The 22,781-nt window shown below is 34.2% G+C and overlaps 2 protein-coding genes across 2 annotated transcripts in view; one reads left to right on the forward strand and one right to left on the reverse strand.

Annotated features, from left to right (window-relative positions):
* The window catches only part of LOC123709447 (proline dehydrogenase 1, mitochondrial), a 31,220-nt gene extending 24,114 nt beyond the window's left edge, over positions 1-7,106 (forward strand). Inside the window, exons 7-12 of the mRNA XM_045660812.1 lie at positions 760-934; positions 1,689-1,793; positions 2,386-2,523; positions 3,599-3,709; positions 4,567-4,729; positions 5,277-7,106. Of these exons, the coding sequence (XP_045516768.1) occupies positions 760-934; positions 1,689-1,793; positions 2,386-2,523; positions 3,599-3,709; positions 4,567-4,729; positions 5,277-5,482 (898 nt within the window). The 3' untranslated portion in view covers positions 5,483-7,106. The remainder of the gene's footprint in view (positions 1-759; positions 935-1,688; positions 1,794-2,385; positions 2,524-3,598; positions 3,710-4,566; positions 4,730-5,276) is intronic.
* Positions 7,107-12,800: 5,694 nt separating this feature from the next.
* LOC123709828 (protein unc-93 homolog A) lies at positions 12,801-20,476 on the reverse strand. Its single transcript, XM_045661404.1, has 6 exons — positions 20,361-20,476; positions 19,069-19,210; positions 15,761-16,492; positions 14,591-14,857; positions 13,818-14,081; positions 12,801-13,658 (listed from the first exon to the last, which is right to left on the reverse strand). The coding sequence occupies exons 2-6, from the start codon at positions 19,168-19,170 to the stop codon at positions 13,446-13,448; spliced, it is 1,578 nt and encodes a 525-aa protein (XP_045517360.1). The 5' UTR covers positions 19,171-19,210; positions 20,361-20,476; the 3' UTR covers positions 12,801-13,445.
* Positions 20,477-22,781: the final 2,305 nt, after the last annotated feature.

The raw sequence follows: 22,781 nt of genomic DNA on the forward strand, positions 1-22,781 counted from the left end.
GGGCTTAAAGAAAGTCAGTGAAAATGTTTCAGTATGCTGCATTTATTCCCGTGGGACCGGTCAGTGACAACGAATTATTATCGTAAGAGTTGGATCACTCGCTAATCAGCTTTAGTTTGCTAGAAGTTCACTCAAATTCTAAATTAATAGTCGAGTAAAAATCTAGACTCAACGTTATAAGCGGTTTTTTCTTTATATAAACGTCATGGGCTAGACGTATTTGCTATTTATTTCTTGAATGCTTCCTTGTAGTCACCTACCCAAAACGATTACTTGGGTTTTTGCTAAAACGCCTTTTTAAACGCGCTAATTTTTAAATGATATAAGGCAAAAGGAGTCTTTGAAGCGTAATTCTTAGTATTAATGCAATAGGTGGAATGAATGAATGAAACAAAAATAAACTAAATCTTAACAGTAACTTAAAGGTAAATAAAGGTGGGTGCCTGGAGGATGTTAGATTATCCTAACATACCTTTTTATGTGGTAATATTCAGCAAATACATGGTTTTTCTTTTAACATAATTGGTACACCTTATTTAAGTTTCACAAAGTTGCAAATTTCAGTTAAAAAAAAAAATCTCACCACCAATTTATAATTCACAACATCCAAAACACGGCACGTCCAAGTCACCATCCTACTTACCTTACCTTACTTTTATTGCCTACCTCAACCTTGTAATAGTCCCTTTAAATATTGAAATTAGTTAATATCGTTCGATTAAAAATCTCTTGCTCATTAAATCAATTGAATTCTTGCAGAATCGTTCACTTGTTCCCCTGGTCAAACATCCTCGACAAGGACATGAATCTATCGGACTCGTTCCGTGTGCCCGACCCCAAGACCGGACAGATGCGGCGTCTAATCTCGCAGATCTCGCCCAAAGAGGAAGAAATGTTCAGGAACATGCTCAGGAGAATCAACCATATCATCCAGGTATCGTAGATTTCCTTCAGTGCCAGTTTAATAAAATTAGGACTTAGCAAAGACACAGTATGTACGTCGATATTTATAATAAAAAAATGTCTGTAACGTGACAACGTCATAACAAAACATTGATGAAATTATTGCATACTTAAGTCTTCAAGTGGAAGAGATATAGATGGCGGCGCATGCGTTCAATTAACGTAACGGGACAATGAGCGTAACAGGACAATAAGCGTAATGGGACAATTAATCTCGCTTTTTCGTGCATGCAGCCAGCATTCGTCGATTTATTAGACGTCCCGTCAATAATTTGTTTTACATGTATCTTTACTAAGACATGGAACATTACGATCAAGCCTAACTTAAGACTAATAAGTAATTTAAGTCTAACCTAATTTTCTACAAGGATTTTTAACATAAGAACGTGTCCAATAACACTACTTACAGTCTCTATTAAAGAGGAAACACTCCGTTCTTTTGTTCTATTTTTTCAATTATGCCATTAGAAAAATTACTATATTTATTATGAATTATTATTATTAAAAAAATACTTCTACCATAAAAAGTGAATTGAAATTGTGAGATCCATGTACTAAGTTAATTTATTCAGCCTGTACTTAAGAGGCTTTCTGTTTTAAGTTATTACATATTAGCTAACCTAACATGTTATACTGACCGTATCAAATTGGTAGTGGGCGTCCCGTAAAAATATTTTTGGTGAATTAATCAGCAGTTTGAGATGATTGAATTTCTGAATTTTCAGGTTGCTGCTGAGGCGGACGTGAGGATAATGATAGATGCCGAGCAGACATACTTCCAACCTGCCATTTCCCGAATCTGCTTGGAAATGATGAGACGCTATAACAAGGTAGAAATTTGATTTCATTACTTGAGCAACTTATTTACGAAAGTATTTAGATTTTGTAAAAAAAAAATCGGAAATGAAAATAAGAAAAAAATATAAAACAAAATGGGATTCGATTGAACCCGATAATGGATATCAGTTCCAATATCCATTTTGAAAAGTGTTTGCTTGGATTTTTTAATGGCGGAATCCTAAACGAATTACCTAAGAAGGATGAGATGGAATTTCCAAAAAGAATCTATTAGAGGAGCGTAGGACCTGAGAATTTGAATTCATTCCTGAGAGATTTTTTCTTTATGGATCTGTACTATCGAGCCTTTTTAATTAAATTAACAATTATGGCCGAACAAAATACTAGTCATTTTAAACGAATCTTTTGCTGGATTTGTACATTTTTTCTATAAAAATTAACCTTTTTTTATCGTACAATTAAGTATTATTCTAGTATGTTGTCAATCAAACGTCAAAAGTAATACAGGAAACACTAGGAATCTAAATTCGGTTTGCCGATGTGAGCCAAATTAACATGCTGTACTGTATCTTTTTGTTCTAATATATAATTGAATTTTTTGATCTTGAATCATACTATTTGTAGGGAAGATTCGTGGTGTTCAACACTTACCAGACGTACCTGAAGAACACTTACAATGAGATCGTGACCGACCTGGAGCAGGCCGAGCGACAGAACTTCTTCTGGGGGGCCAAATTAGTGCGCGGCGCTTATATTGAACAGGTCAGTCATATTACTGTAGTCGATTAATATATTTTTTCGTTTAACTAAGCGTTATTTTAACTTTTACTATTGGGCGCGCTAGATGGCGCTGTTAACAAAAAAACGTCCAGTTCCAAATGCAAGTTTGCTCATAATGTGAATTACCCTCAATATCGACGACTCGTACTCGACTTGTATTTATTTGTTAATTAAAGTTTACCACATACATAATACTATATCTATGCTATATGTTACAAACTCTTATATCTAAAATGTATGACAATTTAGGTAAACATAAATGTTTAAAAAAATAAATAAAAAATATGTACAAGATAAAATAAAAATACCAGAAGTTTTTGTTAAACAGAAAAAATACCAGCAAAACAACGGATTAGCTACGCCTCTTTAAAACTGATAATGACTATTGATTTTCAAATAGTTCTACTATTAACCAAGACTGTCCTATAGTGTTATAATTATATTTTAACTCATGTATAAAATAAGATTTGTCACATCACTACACTACTTTATCGTTTTTAATTTTTTTTTGTCTAACTAACTTAACAAATAGGTCGATAGATGGCGCTAAAGACAAATGTCAACAGTGGACAATAACAATAAAAAGAGATAACATGTTTCTGAACAATGTACATTATTTCTTCTTAGAAACACCTAAATCATCTGTAAATGAAGACAGCACCACTAGCAATACATAGAAATAGTGATTAGAACTTATTGGATTTTGACATATTATGTTTATAGACTATATGATTTTACCCTTGACTTCAGGGTCGAGTGACACTTGACAAGTCGTCGTCGATTAATTTTAATTGTGCTTTTGTCTTATAAACAATAAACGATTCCTGTGAATTAAAACACAAAATAATATTACACGCTGACATTATGAAATAAATAAATAATATTTGTAAACGTTAAGAGAGGGCTGATAACTGTCTGTGGCTATAGTGAATGTTAACCACAGACTTTGTAACATACGCTTACAGTCTGTATCTTCCATTGACAGACCCATAATACTTAGGTACATGTGACATTTGTGACAAAAAAATATGCTCATATATTGGTTAATGATTTTCAGGAGCGCGCCCGTGCTGCAGCCATGGGCTATGAAGACCCGAGTTGCGAGAGCGTGGAGGCCACTACGGCCTCCTTCCACAAGTGCCTCAAGGAAATACTCGGCAGGGTCAAGGTATGCGTTTGGCACTATTTACAAGTTTGAAGCGTCGTTATAGTTTTAAACTTTCTTCAAGTTGTAAATATTTTCCCGGAATTTGGGTAAATTATGAGAGCGATTGAGAGATGTGAAAAAGGGAGAAAAAATACACGTCATTGGTTGATGTATTCGTTTACATATTAGAACTTTAGATGGCAATTCTGTTGCACAACGCTATTAGCACGTATAGAGCATGTAAACAGTGTCAATATAGATATGCATGTACTTGGAGTGATCATATACTGGTACATGATCATCTATTGGAGCTTTTACCTTTGTAATAATTAATTTACTAAGAAGCTTCATTTCTGACTTGTGTATTACACAATACCTTGTACGCTCGCACTTTTTATTTCAGTAATAAATTCAGTTTTAATAATAATACAATAATAAATAGTTTATTTGCCAAGGTAGTGGAACAATTAGATCGGTCAACTACAAATATCCGCACAATCAGCCATATATAAGTAGGCATGCAAATTTTTACAATAAACATAAAATAATGTCAAAGTTAAATTATTTACAATCGGTGTCAAATCTATGGTCCAAATACTCGCCAACGCTATAAAGGGACTGTCTTTAAACATTTAATCAACTTCCCTTTGAAAGAATTACACGGCAGTAAGGTGATTAAGTAGTTTCATAGCCAATTAATTGTAACTACTGAAACAATATTTAATATGATTGATTAAGGTTTTAAACAGTAAATCAGATATGGAATTCATAAAAATATCGATTTTGTCTGTCTTTTGCATACACTTGGACACATAATTTTATTGAAGAGGTTATAAAGTAGATTTAATATAATGTAATTCGAACGTATTCTGTTGTAGGGTGACCGCCAACAAAATCTGGGTATAATGGTGGCCTCCCACAACGAAGACACAATCCGGTACGCCATCCAACTGATGAGGGACTACAACATTCAGCCTGACGAGAAGGTTGTGTGCTTTGGACAACTTCTCGGCATGTGCGACCACATCACCTTCCCACTTGGTGAGTGACGTTCCCTTAACCAACTTTAATATACCATAGACAATATAAAAAAATTTTTTTTGTTAAAATCGCTTATTTTGATATTGATAGGGTTGTGTTTCTTTTAGCGTATTGCTCTCTACTATTATGTTATATTTATTTGAAATATTATAAAAAATATCCTATAATAATTTTAAATTAACATTAATTAAATTTACATTAATATTACATTACATTTCCTTTTGTCCATTCTAGGTTCATTTGAGATAAATAAAAATAGCCTTGAGTTACATTACGTTTATTTGATATTGCAAACTACCTTGAAATTCTCCCATTGGAGATTTTATGCACATGAATAAAGGTTTTTCTATAATCAGACGAATCGAGTTATTATGAAAGGCACAACCTATACGTATCTTTCTGTCAATCTGTATTTACGCCGTGGTAAACAAAGACAAATTATTTTCTAATTAACAATATAGCAACACTGAATTGTCTTTGACATCATGAAGTTATAATTGAATTAAAAAAAGTAATGGATTTTTAGTTATAAATGAATTAATTACAGGTCAAGCCGGCTACTCGGCCTACAAGTACGTCCCGTACGGGCCAGTGCTGGAAGTGTTGCCATATCTCTCGCGACGTGCGAACGAGAACCGCGGTTTCCTCGTTAAAATCAAGAAGGAGAAGGGTCTCTTGCTCAAGGAAATTTTCCGTCGGATCGTCACCGGCAAGGCCTTCTACAAACCTGTCGGTAATTACACGCCCGTGTAGGCCAAGCCTGATCTCTAGGAGTTTAAATTTTACCGCTTTCGCTTTCGTTTACAGCCATCTACACAGTCGTGAATGACAGGGTTTAAGCCAATAGAAGTAAGCTTTCGACAACAATTTATACGTGAATGACAGGTGTCAAAACCGATATAAGATTGGCAACAACTACTAAAGTTTCAACGTCATAGCTTAGAGAACGTCAGTTTGACAGTTTACCTTTTCTATTGGTTTAAGTTCTGATGGTCTTTCGCATATTCAGATCTGCATCCGTAGATTGAGCTTCGTCCACACGTTTTAGGAATTGGGATATAGTCTCATGTGTACGGGGTTTTAGGAATTGCTCCAGGGAATGTGGAAAGCTAGTGGAATCTTTTTGGAATTGTTTTTATGTACATATTATTGCCGATTTATCTTCAAATTGCGCAAGTATTACGCGAATGTATTAATCCGACTTTTTTATTATATGAAATTAATAATTTGTGTGCTGTCGATCTGTTGCAAATTTTTTCGCAACATTGTAGATATTTTAATTTAACTGAACTATCACAATTTTCTTTTTCAATTTATTGTACACGTATTTTTTAATTTATTTGATTTTTTCATTGTAGTATTATTATGTATATTTTGATGTTTTATTTTGGAATTTATTTAGTTATTTTCGATATTGATTTGCGTATTGCCAACATTTAATACGTATTATAGAAATCTTAGTGAATCTTTGAGAACAGCAATTTCTTAATAAAAACTCCTGAGGCGTTTGGAATATAACATTTATTATAATGAAATTAAGATCTTAAAATTACAATGAGATTAATAACTAGTATTATATCAACAAGATGGCGGGCGTAAAAACAAAATGGCGCTAAGTATCATACGGGACTTAATGAGTGCATTTCCGTGTTCTAAGTCTTAATTTATTCATGTAAGCTAGAATGTGTTTTGTGCTATTGTTACTTTACTGTTATGTCGGGCAATAAAATGCTCAATTTTGTAAAGCCCGACTGTTAGGTATAATTTCGGTACTGCATCCTAAATTCATGTAACGTAAAATAAAAGTATTATCTATGCCACGAATTTGATACCAGATGTGAACAAAGTTTCTCATTTGTGATCAAACGATTTTGACAGTTTGAAGATTATCACAATAACAATAAAAACCCTTAAACCACAATTCGCGAGCTGCATTAGTCAGTTTATATTTTGTAGACTTATTTGCCTACAACTTTGATTCAGGCGCAAAAACTGGTTATTCTCGAAAGCAAGGTGTAGTGAAGTAAGGTATTATTTGTCTATGAATACTTTTCGTTATCTGTATCATAAGTATAGACAATTTAATACGGGAACACTATGCCTAAGTCGAGTATGACCACTGGCGAGTTTAAGCCCTTTGGTGCAGTACCGAAGAATAAGTTCCTATAAGAAAAATTAGGCCGATAACGCAAGTAATCGTTATGTATGTATGTAGTTTTATTAATTTATTTTATCTTCATAAAATGACCGGTAAATAGTATACATAAATTTTAGTTTTATTGCATTTTTGTTTTTAATTTAAGCTGTTTGATGCGATACGTTGTGATGCTAATTTAGATTTTATGAATAGACAATTAATAAAGACAAATGTTGTATATTTTTTGTTTTTATTTCCTTTTTGTTGGCAATAATGTGTACTGTTTGACACATAAAAAGTGTTTACGTCCAGGCTACAGTGACCTAATTCCAGAATAAGCCTCTCTTCATGTGTCAGAATAACCATAAATTTAAATTATAATCTAGTTATTGTTAATGTTTACAAAATGTAGGCAAAAATTCGGTTTTTAACAGGCCGTGATTAAATAATTTCTGCATTTTGAAGCCTGTGACGATCTCTTTGGGACCTTAGAGGAAACACTTTGCGATAGGCACATTGCTATCGTAACATAAAATTGTCTGCATTACGACATACGTACAAATATGATTAGTGTATATGGGTGCGTCTGTCGCAAAGTATATTTGTCTAAGACTCCATAAACACTTAACGTTTATTAGCGATAGTTTTACATAGACTGTTGACTAAGTTGTCAACTGTCAAATGGCTAAATCAAATCTGACAATGTACGAATTTTTTAAAATGGAACTACGATTCTGACCTAATTGTAAGAGCTTCCGCTATAAATAAATTAAATACATTTCTGACAGCGTTTTTCGTCAATTAACTGAAGTCACGGCCTGGCGCTTGTTTTAAGGTGTGTCGTAGCTTAGTCCATGCTTGTTAAGTCTATGAATTGAGGTGGTTTAGATGTTAAACTATGTAGGCAGACAATAATGTTCATTATTATTGATGTATTTTACGGCAACAATAGTTATGCGTGACGCTTGCGAGGGCCGATTGTGTTTTGTTTGTAAATCTTAAACCCCTTCGAAACAAATGAAAATCGCGTTCCTTGATTATGATTGGTCCACATCATCTCTAGACCAATCACAGTCTAGCAACATTAACCGTTTCGTACTTCTACAGTGCATTCTGAAGCCGATGTTTGGGAATTATGGTCAAATTATATGATTATTAAGAATTTTATAAAAACACAGCAGCCTATTGTTAAAAATATCATGTGTACCTGCTGATATCAGAATGTAAATTGCCGATCTAAATGCTTTACAGCAGTGTTTCCCAACGTGGGGCCCACGCCGCACAGAGGGGTTTTTCATAATATATAATTTTTAATATGTATTTACTCTGTTCCGCCAACACCTACTGATTTTAAGGGAACAATTTAATTCTTATTTTGAAGAATTATGTATGGTACATAGCTGGAGACAAGACTTTTAGAAAGGCGGGAAAGGGACTTGTGTCAAAAAGGCTTGGAAAACACTGCTTCAAAGTGAAATTCCGAACTGTTCATATTCAACTTCATTTTTTTATATTTCAAATTGTTAGACAGCAAGTAGTTGCTAGGTGTCTAACAATTTGAATCATAATGAATACTAATCAATAAAACAGACGCAGAAATGTCATCCTCATGTCCTATTCAGAATCGGACAAGATAAATCTCTAAATGAATCCTAGTTGTCCTTAAGACGCTGAAAAAATTTCATACTAACTACTTTCTTGTCTTTTTATTACTTATCGCAATAAAAAAGAGATCGATGACCGAATGAAACAAGTCTTTTTATATATATATATATATAGGAGGAATACATAATAGGAATAGTTTTGGTAGAACCGAACCGAAAATTATAGACAAATCAGAATCGACCAGTGCTAACCTTAAATTGTATTCCAAAATAGAATGGTGAAGTGTAACTATATTGCCGTATATATTTAACAATATATAATATGTATATTATAAGTCCCAGGTAGCGTTTTCGAATGGTTTTTACACAGATATGATACTGATGTGGTTCTACTGGCATATAATAATTTTAAGATTTTTTCTTCTATTTGTTATAACTAATTATTGTTACTTAGGTTTAATAGTATAAATGAAAATATAAACAACCAGAGTGTTTGATTTAATCTTCAAAACATTGGTCCTTCGAACCGGATTGAAACGAAATTTAGTACTAAATATATTCTAGTCAAGACTAGTCCTTAATTATCAAAGCCAGTAGTACCATTGTTCAATATTTAATAATGTTGACAAGATGGGGCTGTATTATATGAATAAAATTGTGTTAATGTTGATATTGAAGTTTCATTTTCACACATTTTATAACAACGAGGCCGTTCACTGATATTCCCCTCCCTATGCTCTTTAAGTGCGATAACTCTAATATTAAATACAGTAAATGCAAGTAGTTATGGCCTTCCATGACGTTATATGACGTATTAGCTTCCTAACGTTAGGCAAAACATTTCGTGGGTATTAAGAATATTCCAATTATATTAAACTTCCAGCCAGTTGCAAGTTTGAATGACAGGAATGTCCCAGTAAAGAAGTTTTTAAGACAATTTATTTGAGTCAGATTTCATTAAAAAAAACTTACCCAGCATCCGTAACATCGAACTGCGAAGGAAACCATTTATCGATCCTAACCCAACTCCGCATACTGACCACTAAATGCCGACAACGAAATATAATATTTCCATACATTGCGGAGAGGCGATGAGAACTTGGAGACAGATCGTGGTTGGTAACACAGAAGGCAAAATCACCTGGTTGGTGAAAAGCATGTGGCCGTTCACCACCGAGTGCTAGACGTTTCCGTGCTTGATGCTCAGACATGAGCTACCGACTGAAATGAGACATTTTCTAAAATCTAAGATAAAATAAAAATTAACAACCAACAATCAATATTTATTTTCCATATAAATCTAAACATTTAACACATCCTTATCAATCGAGAAGAATTGGAATGATACTGAGAATTAGAATCTTCATACAGTACAGTTGTAAAATATAATCACTAAAATTACAAATTACTCAGGTCCTCCCTTCGTACGGGAAAACTAGTTTAAACTGTTTAGAAAAACTTTATAAAGAAATACAATGTAGTATTGAATATTGTTAGTAGTACTCACAAATAATTATTCACTATAATTGGAAGTTATAAAAAGTAAATAATTTTATGGGTTAAATTAAACTGTTGCGTATAACTGAGCTATACTATTAGCGTTCACCCCTTGTATATATCTGGCCTTTATCAATTTTATGGTTTGACACGCGAGTCGTAACAAAACGTTGAAATTTAAAATATAATCTTGAAAATTGTCGAGTCGAGTATCTATGGCAGTGTTTCCTAACGTGAGACTGGGGGGCAATTTTATTGTGGAGAACGGGGTGCTTTCGAAATCGGTTGGATATAACATGGAGACTTGAGACTGAATAACCAAATTGGAATCCAATATAAAATCTCTGTGCAGCATGAAGCGCAAGGATCTCACTAAATTAAGCTTTATTAAGTAAAACAATATTTTTTTTAATATTAAATATTATATAAGGTAAATATTGAGCATAAGATCTTTAGAAAGGCTAAGCTGAGGCATTGCAAGCTTTATACGCGATAGTTTTCAAGATGTATCTGGTATAGTGCCCGTCACGTTCCCAAGAGCCGAGACATGCGCAGTAGTTGTGTTTTTCGGTCTTGTCAAGTCCGATACAGTTGATATTTATTTCAACAGTATTTGATACGTTTCATTCATGAGTAAAAAACGATATTTCGATAGTCTTATTAATACAAATTCGTTATAATTAATAACATATAAGGTCGATTTTTCAATCGCATTACGAGTGAAGTATAAATTACAATATGTGCATATGAAATGAATTTCTATTTGACGATATAAAGAAGCAACGATTTTTTACTAACGATTAACATTCACAGCACATTAGAAAGTCTACCCTGATTGGGGAATTAGAAAAGTCTATTATATACAAGGCGTGTACCATGGATTTGGTGAAGATCTATACATACAATGAAATCATAATTTTTATTCATATTGTATCGGTTGCCCCGGGGAATAAAGTCGAAAAGCACTATTACGACGGTTTTAATGTTTTCTTATTTTGACTTCCGTGGGTACTGTAACTGTATTTTTTCAATTTTTTTGCAAAACATTAAAAAAACACCAGAATGTTTTTATTCTTTTGTGCACAAAATCGCAACAACAACAACAACAACAACAAAATATATAGCAACAACGATGAAGATAGTTTTAGTTTAGATTATAATTCTATCAAATATTCATAAAAGTGAGGCAGTTTAAAAACTAATAACGAGTGGTAATAATATATGTTTGTTTCACCAAGGTTATATTTCCGCGAAATGAGTGGTAATAAAATATTACATTCGATACATTCGTGAAAATTACCGTCGTAAGTTACGGTTACTGTGTCGTCCGTAATTATGTTTAAACAATGAAAGATTCGTACAACATTTCTGCTCTTCAGTCTTATAAGATAAATCACGGTTATGTACATTTAGTTAATGTTTAAATCGTCGAATAGGAAAAAAATAGCTTTTATATGTCATTTACTTAGTATCCTAGTAATAAATAATTATTTTTTACTGGTTCTCTAACTATCTTAATGGGCGCCGCCAGTGTATTAAGACAAGCGATTGCATATCTCAGTGGAGTTTGACTGAATCTGGCGTTCCGCAAGGTGGCGTACTTTCTCCTCTTCTTTTTGCTATATATATTAACTCCTTAACTTTCCGACTTTCAACTAATTTTCATTTATACGCTGACGATCTTCAAATCTACGTACAATCAAGTCTCGATGATCTCCCGCAAGCCATACAATCTACCAACAATGAGCTGGCAAAGATAGTTGACTGGAGTAAAAAATTTGGTCTTCTAATCAATCCCAAAAAGAGTAAGGTATTAATTATTGGCAGCCCCTATTTCACGACGAGAATTGATTGGGCCAGGATATCCCCTATCCATATCGATGGTGTAATTTTAAATTTTAGCCGTACAGTAAAAAATTTGGGGGTTTTATTTGATCAAAATTTATCCTGGGAGCAGCATGTTAAAGAAGTTAGCCGAAAATTATACGGTGCCTCCAGTATCCTTCGACGTCTTAGTAATTTTCTTCCCTTTAGTACCAAAACCTCACTGGCGCAATCTCTCCTCCTGCCTTTACTGGACTACGCCGATTCCTGCTCCTCCGATCTTAACGAGGAATTGCTAAATAGACTGGATCGTCTCCAAAATTTCTGTATCAGATTTATATTCGGTCTAAGAAAGTACGATCATATCTCTGCGTTCCGTAAGCGGCTAGGCTGGTTGCCAATTCGTCAGCGACGCGATGCTCATGTTCTTCATCTCCTATATTCCATCCTGTTCAACCCTAAAACTCCTTCCTATCTCAAAAATGATTTCAATTTTTTGGGAGCCCATAACTATAGCTTACGCTCTTCCGAAAATTATACCCTTGAAATCCCATCTCATAACTCCTCCTTTCTTGGCGATTCCTTTAAGGTCTCCGCAGTTAGGCTATGGAATTCACTTCCCGTCCCTATTCGCTTAGCTCCTTCTTTATCTTCCTTTAAATTTCTTCTGTACAAACATTACCTGTCCACATCGTATCCCGAACTTTCTTACTAACTACTAACTGACGTGAGACTTATCTTAAATTATCGTGATTTATGTGTCTTTTTACTCTTTAATGTATCATTAATATTTTATTCCTGTTTAGTTTTGTTTAATAACTGTGTATTACATGTATTTTGCACTACTTGCCTATCTTATTTAATACATTTATTTTTTTCTTTACTCACAGTGGTTGCCTGGAAGAGATCGCTCGTAAGCGATAAGGCCGCCAGTTGCCCTCCTTTTGATTTAATTATGTTAATTTTTATTTTTATTTTGTAGTGTAACGAAGTGTAAATAAATAAATAAATTATTATTAGGATACTAAGTAAGTTTTTCTTAACAATATATTATTCTTTAGGACTTTGTTCCCGGGACAAACAAATGCTGACATAAGAAAAACTAGTGGTGCCTTTACACTTAGCAATTAGTAGATTAAAAGGCTTAGCAAAGGCCGAAATGTTCGAAGTTTCTATCACAGAATAGAAGTAATGGTTGGCGTACTCTGTGACATCCAGTAACCATAGCAATATCGATTCCGACATGTTTCTATCCAAGTTCGATTTAGTTCTCTTAACGGCTGAGTATTTTATTTTATTATTCTAGAGATCTTGTATTTTATTAATTTAGGTAAAACATTGGAACGTCATTACAGTTACAAAAAAAATCTAAGTAAAAAAAACTTCGACCATTTCTGCGATTCTTATTATGAAATCAGTGAAGACATAACTTACAAACTATCTGAATTAAAGAAGATAACATTGCCATTTTTTCTTGATCAAATAGGACATACTCTTCTTTAAGTTGCTATTCAGGTAGAAAATATTCTGTCAATGCCAAGTAAATGGGAGACTATAACACTTAACACTGTTAGTTTACACCAAACATCAAAACTTGTCACTGTCAAGCCACAACATGGAATGCATTGTTCTCTCTGGCTTGGCCATACCGTCGCTAGGAGCGATGACGGATTTCCCTCCTAAGCCGCAGTTCCAGTATAGCATGGGACGACAAGGCGGTGAAAAGGGCAAGCGCTAGAACAGCGAGCTGTGTCCTCACACAGAGAACTTGTCGCGCTGCGCAGGCTAGAGCCAGGCCTGCATGTCGTGCGCTGAGTGTAAGGGACCAAGGCCCACGCCACCCAGGACCTCCGACAGATATTCCACCCTGAAAAATTAGGATTTTTATTAACTTTTGAACTTATTAAATTATTATATCAAACATTATTTCAAAACATTGCTATTAATTATCTTTAAGTAAAAAGTAACTTTCATCAGTTAGTTGACAGAATAAGGTAATTTTTATTTTTAAATTCAAATGATATACCTGTAACACATCCCACAAAGCGGAACAAGCGCCCCATGCAGCGGCTGCAACTGTGGGTAAAGCTAGATCAGTTTTAGCAGCCCTCCAGCGTAGTAACGCTAGCAACAATGAAGCATGGGCAGCAGCACCTCCAGCACCTAAATAGCCACGTCTTCCTCGAGCCGCTGCCATACTGAGAGTAGCAGCGGCTAACGCTTGTAGCGCTCCAGCGCCGCAAAGTGCACGCCATGCCTCGTTCCAGCCTCCTACACATACGCCGTACCACTGGGAAAAGGACACACCAAGATATATTTCACATCGCTCCATTCGTAATACAAGGGTCTAACTATTTATTATGGGTAAAGTGAAATTTCTAACGGTAAATGAAATGAAATTCTCAAAGAGAAAGAAAAACGGCAATAATAACTACGTAACCTTTGCTCGACTCTCATCCATGAGGGCGTAGGTTCAATCCCCGGCTGTGCACCAATAGCCTTTCTTTCTATGTGAATAAAAATACTATAGAACGGTGAAAGGGAAAAAACATCGTGAGAAAACCTTGCATTAGACTCAGTCAGTAGAGGCAATCTCAATATCAAAACATCCTTCTTTTACAAATTATTCCTTTGAGAGTCCTATCTACTTCCTTCGTATCCTTTGTAGGGCTTATAATGAAACAACTACAGGTATATTTTATTAATACCATTACCTAATAGCTGCTAGGTTATATACCACAAATAAAGTTTACATATAATTGAATATGTTTTTACCGGTTATAAATAATTACCTATTACCTTAATATATGAAGTGTATATAAAACCCTGTTGCAATCCAATAAATAGTCCCATGGGAACGCCTAGAAGTCCCCTGGCATCTTTAAGCACAGAACGAGCATCTGGAGGTGGTGAAGGCGTCGCAGCTGCTCCATAGAGCGCCAAAATTGAGGCAACTAACGCCATAACTGCCCAAACAGCTACCAAAACCCGGCGACCATCTGCACTAAGAGCCGTGCCTAACAGCGACTGGATGTCTGGACAACCGGAAGCTCCACATGTCATTTCCTGAAAATGTGACCGTATTTATTTTACACGTTTATGGTAGCAGTGTTCAAGCAGCATAAAGAATAAACTGCACACATAAGTTACGCGGGAAGGCTCATACGTGTGTAACACTGATAATGTTTAGTACGGGCCAGTTACAAACATTGCTAATGAAAACTATTTTGAATTTAAATTTTAGAACTCTTTGGTAACCTAATGTAGTATATTAAATTCATCTGTCATTTGTCATCTAAAACTCTTGTTACGCGAGAAAATTTTCGGCCAATGATTTATTACGACTTTCGTTGCGGGCTTACTCAATAACACAGCTATGATAGGCTGCAATTAGCATTTCTTAATGAAGCCCCATCTCGTGCCAATGATATACGGATTATGGAATAACAATTGGTTTACCGAGTTTTAAAGGCAAAAATGTCATAGAAGAGACCCCTATGGAAGAACGGGGCCCACCTCGATCGAATGCGACGATGTGTAGAGAGGAACGGAGATTACTTCGAAAAGCAATAAAATCATTGGCAACTTTCTACATTAAGCCGCTTTTATTATCTAAACATTTTCAGTGTTACCTAGGTAAGTGCATGCTAACAAACGGGTATAATAGCAGTATATACGAAACACTGGATTGTTAAGACAAAGTATATATTTTAAGAATAATCATGAATTATATTTGAAACATTTACCCTAGATTTTAGGCTTCAGCTTGCGACTCTTATCCCTGAGGTCGTAGGTTCGATGGAAACCGGCTTCGAAATCGAAAAAGTCGAGGGCGTGTGTCATGCACAGGAGTTTGATCACCTACTTGCCTATTAGATTGACAAATTATCATGAAACGGATACTGAGATCTGAGGCTAGAAAGGTCACCAGCGCCACTGGTTATTTTTAAACATTTTGCAGCCACTCACCTCAAAATCTTCTTCAACTAAATCATCCTCAGATGGCGGCCAACTTGGCGTTGTATAATTATGTATTGAATTTGGCTGCAGTAATGGTAATAAATCTTCTGGCCAGATTAATAATGCTCCTCCTAACATAAGCGAACCCAACACGAGCCCTAAGTCATGTGAAGCCCGAAGAGCTCTTAATGCTCGTCTCAGCGCTATTTTCCTCCTACATTCATCGCCAGCTGCTTGTGAAAAAGACGTTGCAGACGCAGCCAGGGCCAGTTCCATTGGAGAGAGCATAACCCCACAAATACTGTAGAGAAAGAGAAGAATTGACAGAGGAGTATCAATAGTATGAGCGGCTAAGAGAACGCAAATCAAAACGTAGCTTAAATTAATGACCATTCTTGTTCCTGTCTTTTGTAGGATGATGGGAGAAAAAGGTGATGCAATAGCCGCGATGGCGTGCATTATGGCTAAAGGCATGGCTCCAGCTTCGGCACCTGCGTATGCCGTGAAAGGGAGGAGTGCTGTGGAGGCGAGGCCACTTGCTATACAGAGAAGAGTGAACCGTGTAATAACAGGTTTGGGGAGTTTTTGTGGCTGTCGCGTTATAAGGCGCCGGACTGAGGCGGCACCGAGGGACGATGCAACCGACTCCCGTCGTCGATTTACAGGCACAGGTGGTAACTTGATAGGGGCCTTTGTTTTCCGCCATGGCCATTCCTTATTGTAAATTGTGCTGACAGGAATCTGAAAAATATTTCAAATGTGTTAATTATGTAGGTCTAAATTAAATAACTATCGTTTAAATATTAGAAACTGATTTTAAACCAATCTGAAAACAATGTTTTACTAATGACACATACCAAATTAATTTATGGTTTTCTTCGTTTTCAATATATGCAAATGTTATAGCAGCTGGTATTTTATTTGTCGACATATAACGAGACAGGTTTTCATTAAAATAACATGAATATATTAAAACTGATAATTGTTAACGACTTAGGCAAACGGTTGACATATCATAGAATATTTAAAAACAATTCCTGTCACATCTAAAACTTTGTAATTACAAATAATAAGTTTGTTTTCAAGGAGGAAATGCTTGGTAATTTTTCGGTCATCTATAATTAAGTAGCATATGATAGAAATGAATAGGAAATTGATACATACATATTAAACAAATTCTTTAAATGCTTATTTTTGGTTCTTAGACTATAAACATTTCTTGAAGTAGGTAGCAAGGTTACCGATAAAATTTAATGTATTTAAAACCTGTCCAAACGCACACAAAATGTCATTTAAATCCAAAGTTGTAATTGTTACCGGATCCAGCGCAGGTATTGGAGCTGCCTTAGCAATCGCATTTTCAAGAGAAGGTGCTGACGTAGTCATAACCGGAAGAAATAGTGAAAGACTGGAAAAAGTAGCCAAGGAGTGTAAAGTCAATCGATCCCCACTTATTATCCAAGCCGATCTCACTAATGACCACGATATCGAAGAAATTGTTAATAAAACAATTGAAAAACACGGCAAGATAGACATTTTAGTCAATAATGCTGGAATAGTACAACTTAGCAGCCTTGTAGATGATACCTTCTTAAAAGCATTTGATCAGCTAGTTCAAATAAATCTACGCGCAGTGATAAATATGACTAATTCTGTCACACCGCACATAATTGCTACTAAAGGAAATATAATTAACATTTCCAGTGTATCAGGGAGACAGCTATACGCTTATCAGTACACAGTTTATGGAATGTTAAAAGCCGCCTTAAATTATTTTACTCAAGGTGCAGCATTAGAACTGGGAAAATATGGTGTTAGAGTAAATGCTGTAAGCCCAGGACCAGTGGAAACTGATATTAAACCTGATTCTAGTCAAGGGTATGAGAGACCAACATTTCCAACCGTTCTTCAGCGTTATAGTTCAGCAGAGGAGATAGGAGATGTTGTATTATTTTTAGCGAGTGATAAAGCAAATGGTATTACTGGATCGAATTATACTGTTGATAATGGTTATCTATTAGTTAAATGTTAAAGTTTATTAGTGATTTTTATTTTTTTTCCTAATAAAATTATATATTAAACATCTGTTTGTATAATATATCTTACCGAGTTATTTGATATTAGCGCGTTTATATTTAAAATAAACTGTAAAAACGAGTTAAAATTAATTTTTCACTTTTATAAAGAGGAAATATTTGTGTTTTTCTCTGTATGTTTTTCACACAATAACTACTGGATCGATTTGAAAAATCGATCTTACACCATTAGAAAGCTGCATCTTCACTGACTGACATAGGGTGTAAAAAATGTATCTATAAACATCTGTCATTGCGTGCGCTGTGGAAACTATTGATAACAAAACTATGTCAAATGTTGTGTATAGTGAACTTCTAGAAATAATTCTTAATTAAAAAACAAAATTTATCATTTTGATTTTTTTTAAATATATAATAATAAAGCTAAATATTCCTGGAGTGATTAAAAAATATATCATTAATTACGGGAAGGCAAGAATTTTTAAATACTTGTAAAGTATTTTTAAATTTTGTAAAGTTTACGTAAAAGAAGTTACGAATTTAAAGCTGTATTAGATATATTATATTCATTGCAAAGTAAAATCTGTATATTGATTGGATTATGAATGTAAGTGTCTAATAATCTGAAAGGAAGAAACTAAAAACTAAGAAAGTAAAATAAAACTTTTATGAAAATAAAAATATATCTATAGTCCGACTTTATTATCTACGCGAGTAAAACAGCTGAGCATTTCTAGTTATCAATAAATTTATTTACTCTTAATTAATTGTACATTTTTGTTCCTGTTTAGTTTTGTCTTAATAACTACATGTAATATGTATTGTAGCACTTCTTGCCTACCTTATCTAATTTAATATGTTTATTTTTCTCCCAGTGGTTGCCAGGAAGACGCCCTCTTTTTCGTTTAATTATGTAAATTTTTTATATTATAATGCAAAGAAGTGGTAATAAATACATTTAAAGATATCCGTGACTCTGAGTCTGGTGGGGGAGGAATTCGGATATAGCAATACCATCTGTAGGTACGCATTAGTCCATGTTTTGCTAATGACCTATTTCCCCACCATAACTACTTATTACTCAGTACTAATATAGCACAAAAGCCTAAATTGGTACTAATCCATCAAAACCAATTAAAACATTAAACAAAACACAGAGCAATATTATTCTAGAGAAACGTACGATTTTCAACTGTATCAAGCTCCAGCTGTGTACGTGTGCTCAGCAATTGATTACTATAGAAACATGTACCCATAAATAACATCAGCTATATCTCTTACCTGTGGTACAACAGTTCTATGTCGATTGGGGTCTGATATTGTCCTTGCGGCTGGGCGGACGCTCGACCGCGAACGCTCCGTCAGATCTGGTAGGCTGCCCATACGGCCACATGCATCAACTGCTCATGTCCATTGGTTGGTGCTACAAAAACCTTATTATAAACTGATAGCTACTGTTCGTAACCCAGGATATTTCGGCATCCGATTCATTATTATACTATAGGAGTAGATCCTTAGTGGATGAGAACCCGTATTCTGTTATTCTGACGTCATTTGTCATTTGACCTTTGTTGATGTACTACTGTTAATAATGAGAGTAAAAAACAAAAGGTATGGCTCTGTAGTGTATAATTTTACTATGCAATTACCTACCGTGATTGTTTATAATTCAATAAGGTATTTCGCAGGTGTGGCTGGTGGACTTTATGGGCATTTATATACCAAATGTTATGTTTGCCTATGGATTTTTCCTTTAAGTTATATTTAAGAATACATGATTTCTGTTTTGGAGGGTACGCAGTCAATTGCGATTAAAATGGGTCTATTTTGCACAATATTATTCCGTTAAGTGCCTTGTTGTAATACAAATATAGAAAAATTATCACACGATCAATGTTTTGTTTACATTGCAAAGTAATTTTAACTAAAACGACTCTTTAATACACAAATAAAAGGCAACGGAGTGAATCAATTATACATAAATTGTAATGTATTCGTTTTGGCATACACAAAAACCTCTTCTTTTTCGGATATAAATGTGAACTTATACAGAGTAGTTTACAGCAGAGAGCCTTTCGTTTGTTTTTACATTTTATTAAGGATTATGTCAATTTCAAAAACGAATTTACATTTATTTATATATTCGTGTACCCTAAACTAAAATATTTAAAAATGAATAGCCATCATTAAATAAAAAGATTATGTCTTTTATCTTGCCAAAAATGACTGATGAATGAATAGAAAACATCTTAGGATTGAGTCTATCTAGATTCTAGCCACAGTTCAAGGCCAAGGTCGGGACGCGATCTGTTGCATTGTACCTTTATCGACGCGTGGAAACGCCTTGCAGCACACCAGAAAAAAGCAAATAAACATATTAAAAGAACAGCTTTTTTATCAACCGACAAAATTTTACATGATATCATTGTGATTTTGTTTTCATTTTAAATAAGGCGTTTTTATTTATTAACAATTGTAATGTTATACGGTAATTATTTCTTCACTGAAACATATTAATCAATGCAAACGCGGCCATAACGATTAAAATAGGACACACAATATCAAATGCTTACCTATGAAGTACTAATACTTTGTTTAAATGGAAAACACTGGAATTAATCGGATAATGTCTGGATATGTGTGTCTATTTGATATGTTATTAAAAATACCCAGGAAAACACTACGTCACGAGGGTTGGGAAAATACTGGGATTACTAGAGATGAAGCGTCGGCTGGTGAGGTGACCATAATTCTCTATATTCAGGGATTATAGAAATAAAATTAGCCAAGGTAAATATTGGTTACGCTTTTTTAGAGTTGGTGATTTTTTGGAACCCATCCAGAATCTCTGCTATTCATAGACTGGATGAGCAAAACACTAAAACCACATCGAGCTATCCTACAAGTATACGTTAGAGAATCGAGAACCCGTTGGGAGCTACAATCTTGTCTTGAACACAGTTAATAGGTTTTAAAAGTCAGGCCGTGTTGGTCGTCTCCATCATACATGTACTGGTTACAAAGTTAAATCTTTGTCCTGAGATGTGTCATAGTTGTTGAGTATCGTATCGATTGGAAGAAATTATATTTTTCCGACTAAATATACAGATTTATTAAAATGTTATTCGATATTATTGATTTCTGAAAGAATCTTTAACATTTGTTACTCTATTTTTGTCTCTTTCCTAACTTTAGCATATATAATTACATTCTGCATAATTAATTTCTTGATTGTTATATTGAGTGTATATTATTCCTTAAAATCACAGCTCCAATGTGAATTTGCAACAGATCATGTTATATATCTGATATTATTACGAATAAAAAGTATGAAAATATTTGTGTAAAGTATATAATAGTTAGCCGTTCATTTTTGTTGAAAATTAAATTTTTTAATTAATTTATTTATTATATAGATAACTAGCTACCGCGAACTTCGTTTCTCCTTAATGTGATCTTAGCTTACCTTTTTAGTATATACCAATATGATACATATTGATATACTACCCCAGAGACCGTTCGGATTTCGGGAATGAAAACTTTTTAGGTTTTTATATATTAGATTGACCTAAACGCGAATCTTGAAATTCTATACACTTTTTCTGTGGTTTAATAAATGGATAACATTGTATCTAGATTGACAATGATTAGACGTTGCGGCGGTAAACTCGCTGACCCGCCACCACTTCATCTACCCACGCAATAACTGCAAGTGCAAAGAAAATATAAAATAACCAAACAAACACGTCTTATCTGTGCTGTGTGCTTAATCTGCATCACTCTTGGTTGCAACGTGTCGACATTTAAATATCTTAGAGGTCGTCGTACGGATATAATAATAGCAATAACAATAATAATAAAGTCTTTACTTTTTTTTTCTTGTTACTCGATATGCTAACTTCTATTCCAGGGCGGCCTGTCACGGGCCTCCTTCAACTTTTCCTAATGTTAAACAATATCTTCTATCCATCATAAGATTTTAACTAATCCTTATTTGTAATAATATCTGCAAATTGGAATTACAATACTAGATTTTTCCAAAGAATTGGAATAAACCAATTTTATCTGTTTCTTTGATTGATGATTAGTGTTTACGTAATCGATTTAACACACACAACTTGTCCATATAAAAATTTATTGAAACAAAAGGATTATATGTTCATTCATTAGGATTACATTAATGCATGCAAATGTTATTATTACACTTCATATAATAGTGTTAGCAGATACAATTTCAAAAAAAACAACAACATTAAATCGGTTGAAATATTGCAAATTTCATTTGTTATTATATGTAGTAAAGCAACTACATTATTCATACCTATTATAATATACTGAGCACGGCTGTATTTTTCGCATGATTTTAGTGTTAAACAGCCTGATAATATCTTCTGCACTAATTACTTAATGTTAATTATATTTTTAAAGATTAAGCAAGATTACCAAATAAGTATCGATTGTATTTAAGTATATTATTCAAGTAGGTCGCTAGAATAAAGTCAAATTATAAAACAAAATAAAAAACCACTTTGGTACTCTTCTCAGCTCTTCTCTCTGTAAAGGCTCAGCCAGCAGCGGGGTACTGGGCGTTGCGCATGGGCGGCGGACTTAATATAATCTCATCTGAGATGAGATATATAAAAAAAACAAAAACCTTACTTTATGTGAAAAAACATGAAGCTATAAACGTAAATGTTTCAACTCTTCGTTATTCACTTGTAATTGGAATATTATGTTCATAGATAAAAATTACATAACATTCACACATTATCAAAATGTTTGTTATTCGATATAAATAATATTAATGGTCACCCTTTTATATCTAGGGGCGTGCTGCGCATGCGTAGATGCTCTACAGGGACACAACATTAAAATTGCACACACGTGTCGATAATATATATGTTGCCAACAAAGTATATGTTTCGGTTCATGGGTTAAGTGGCACTCATTGAGTGTATTTACTTAACAAATTTTGTTAGTTAAAGGGTTATTTT

This window comes from Pieris brassicae, chromosome 5, assembly GCF_905147105.1.
Source record: "Pieris brassicae chromosome 5, ilPieBrab1.1, whole genome shotgun sequence".
Taxonomy (NCBI): Eukaryota; Metazoa; Arthropoda; class Insecta; order Lepidoptera; family Pieridae; genus Pieris; species Pieris brassicae.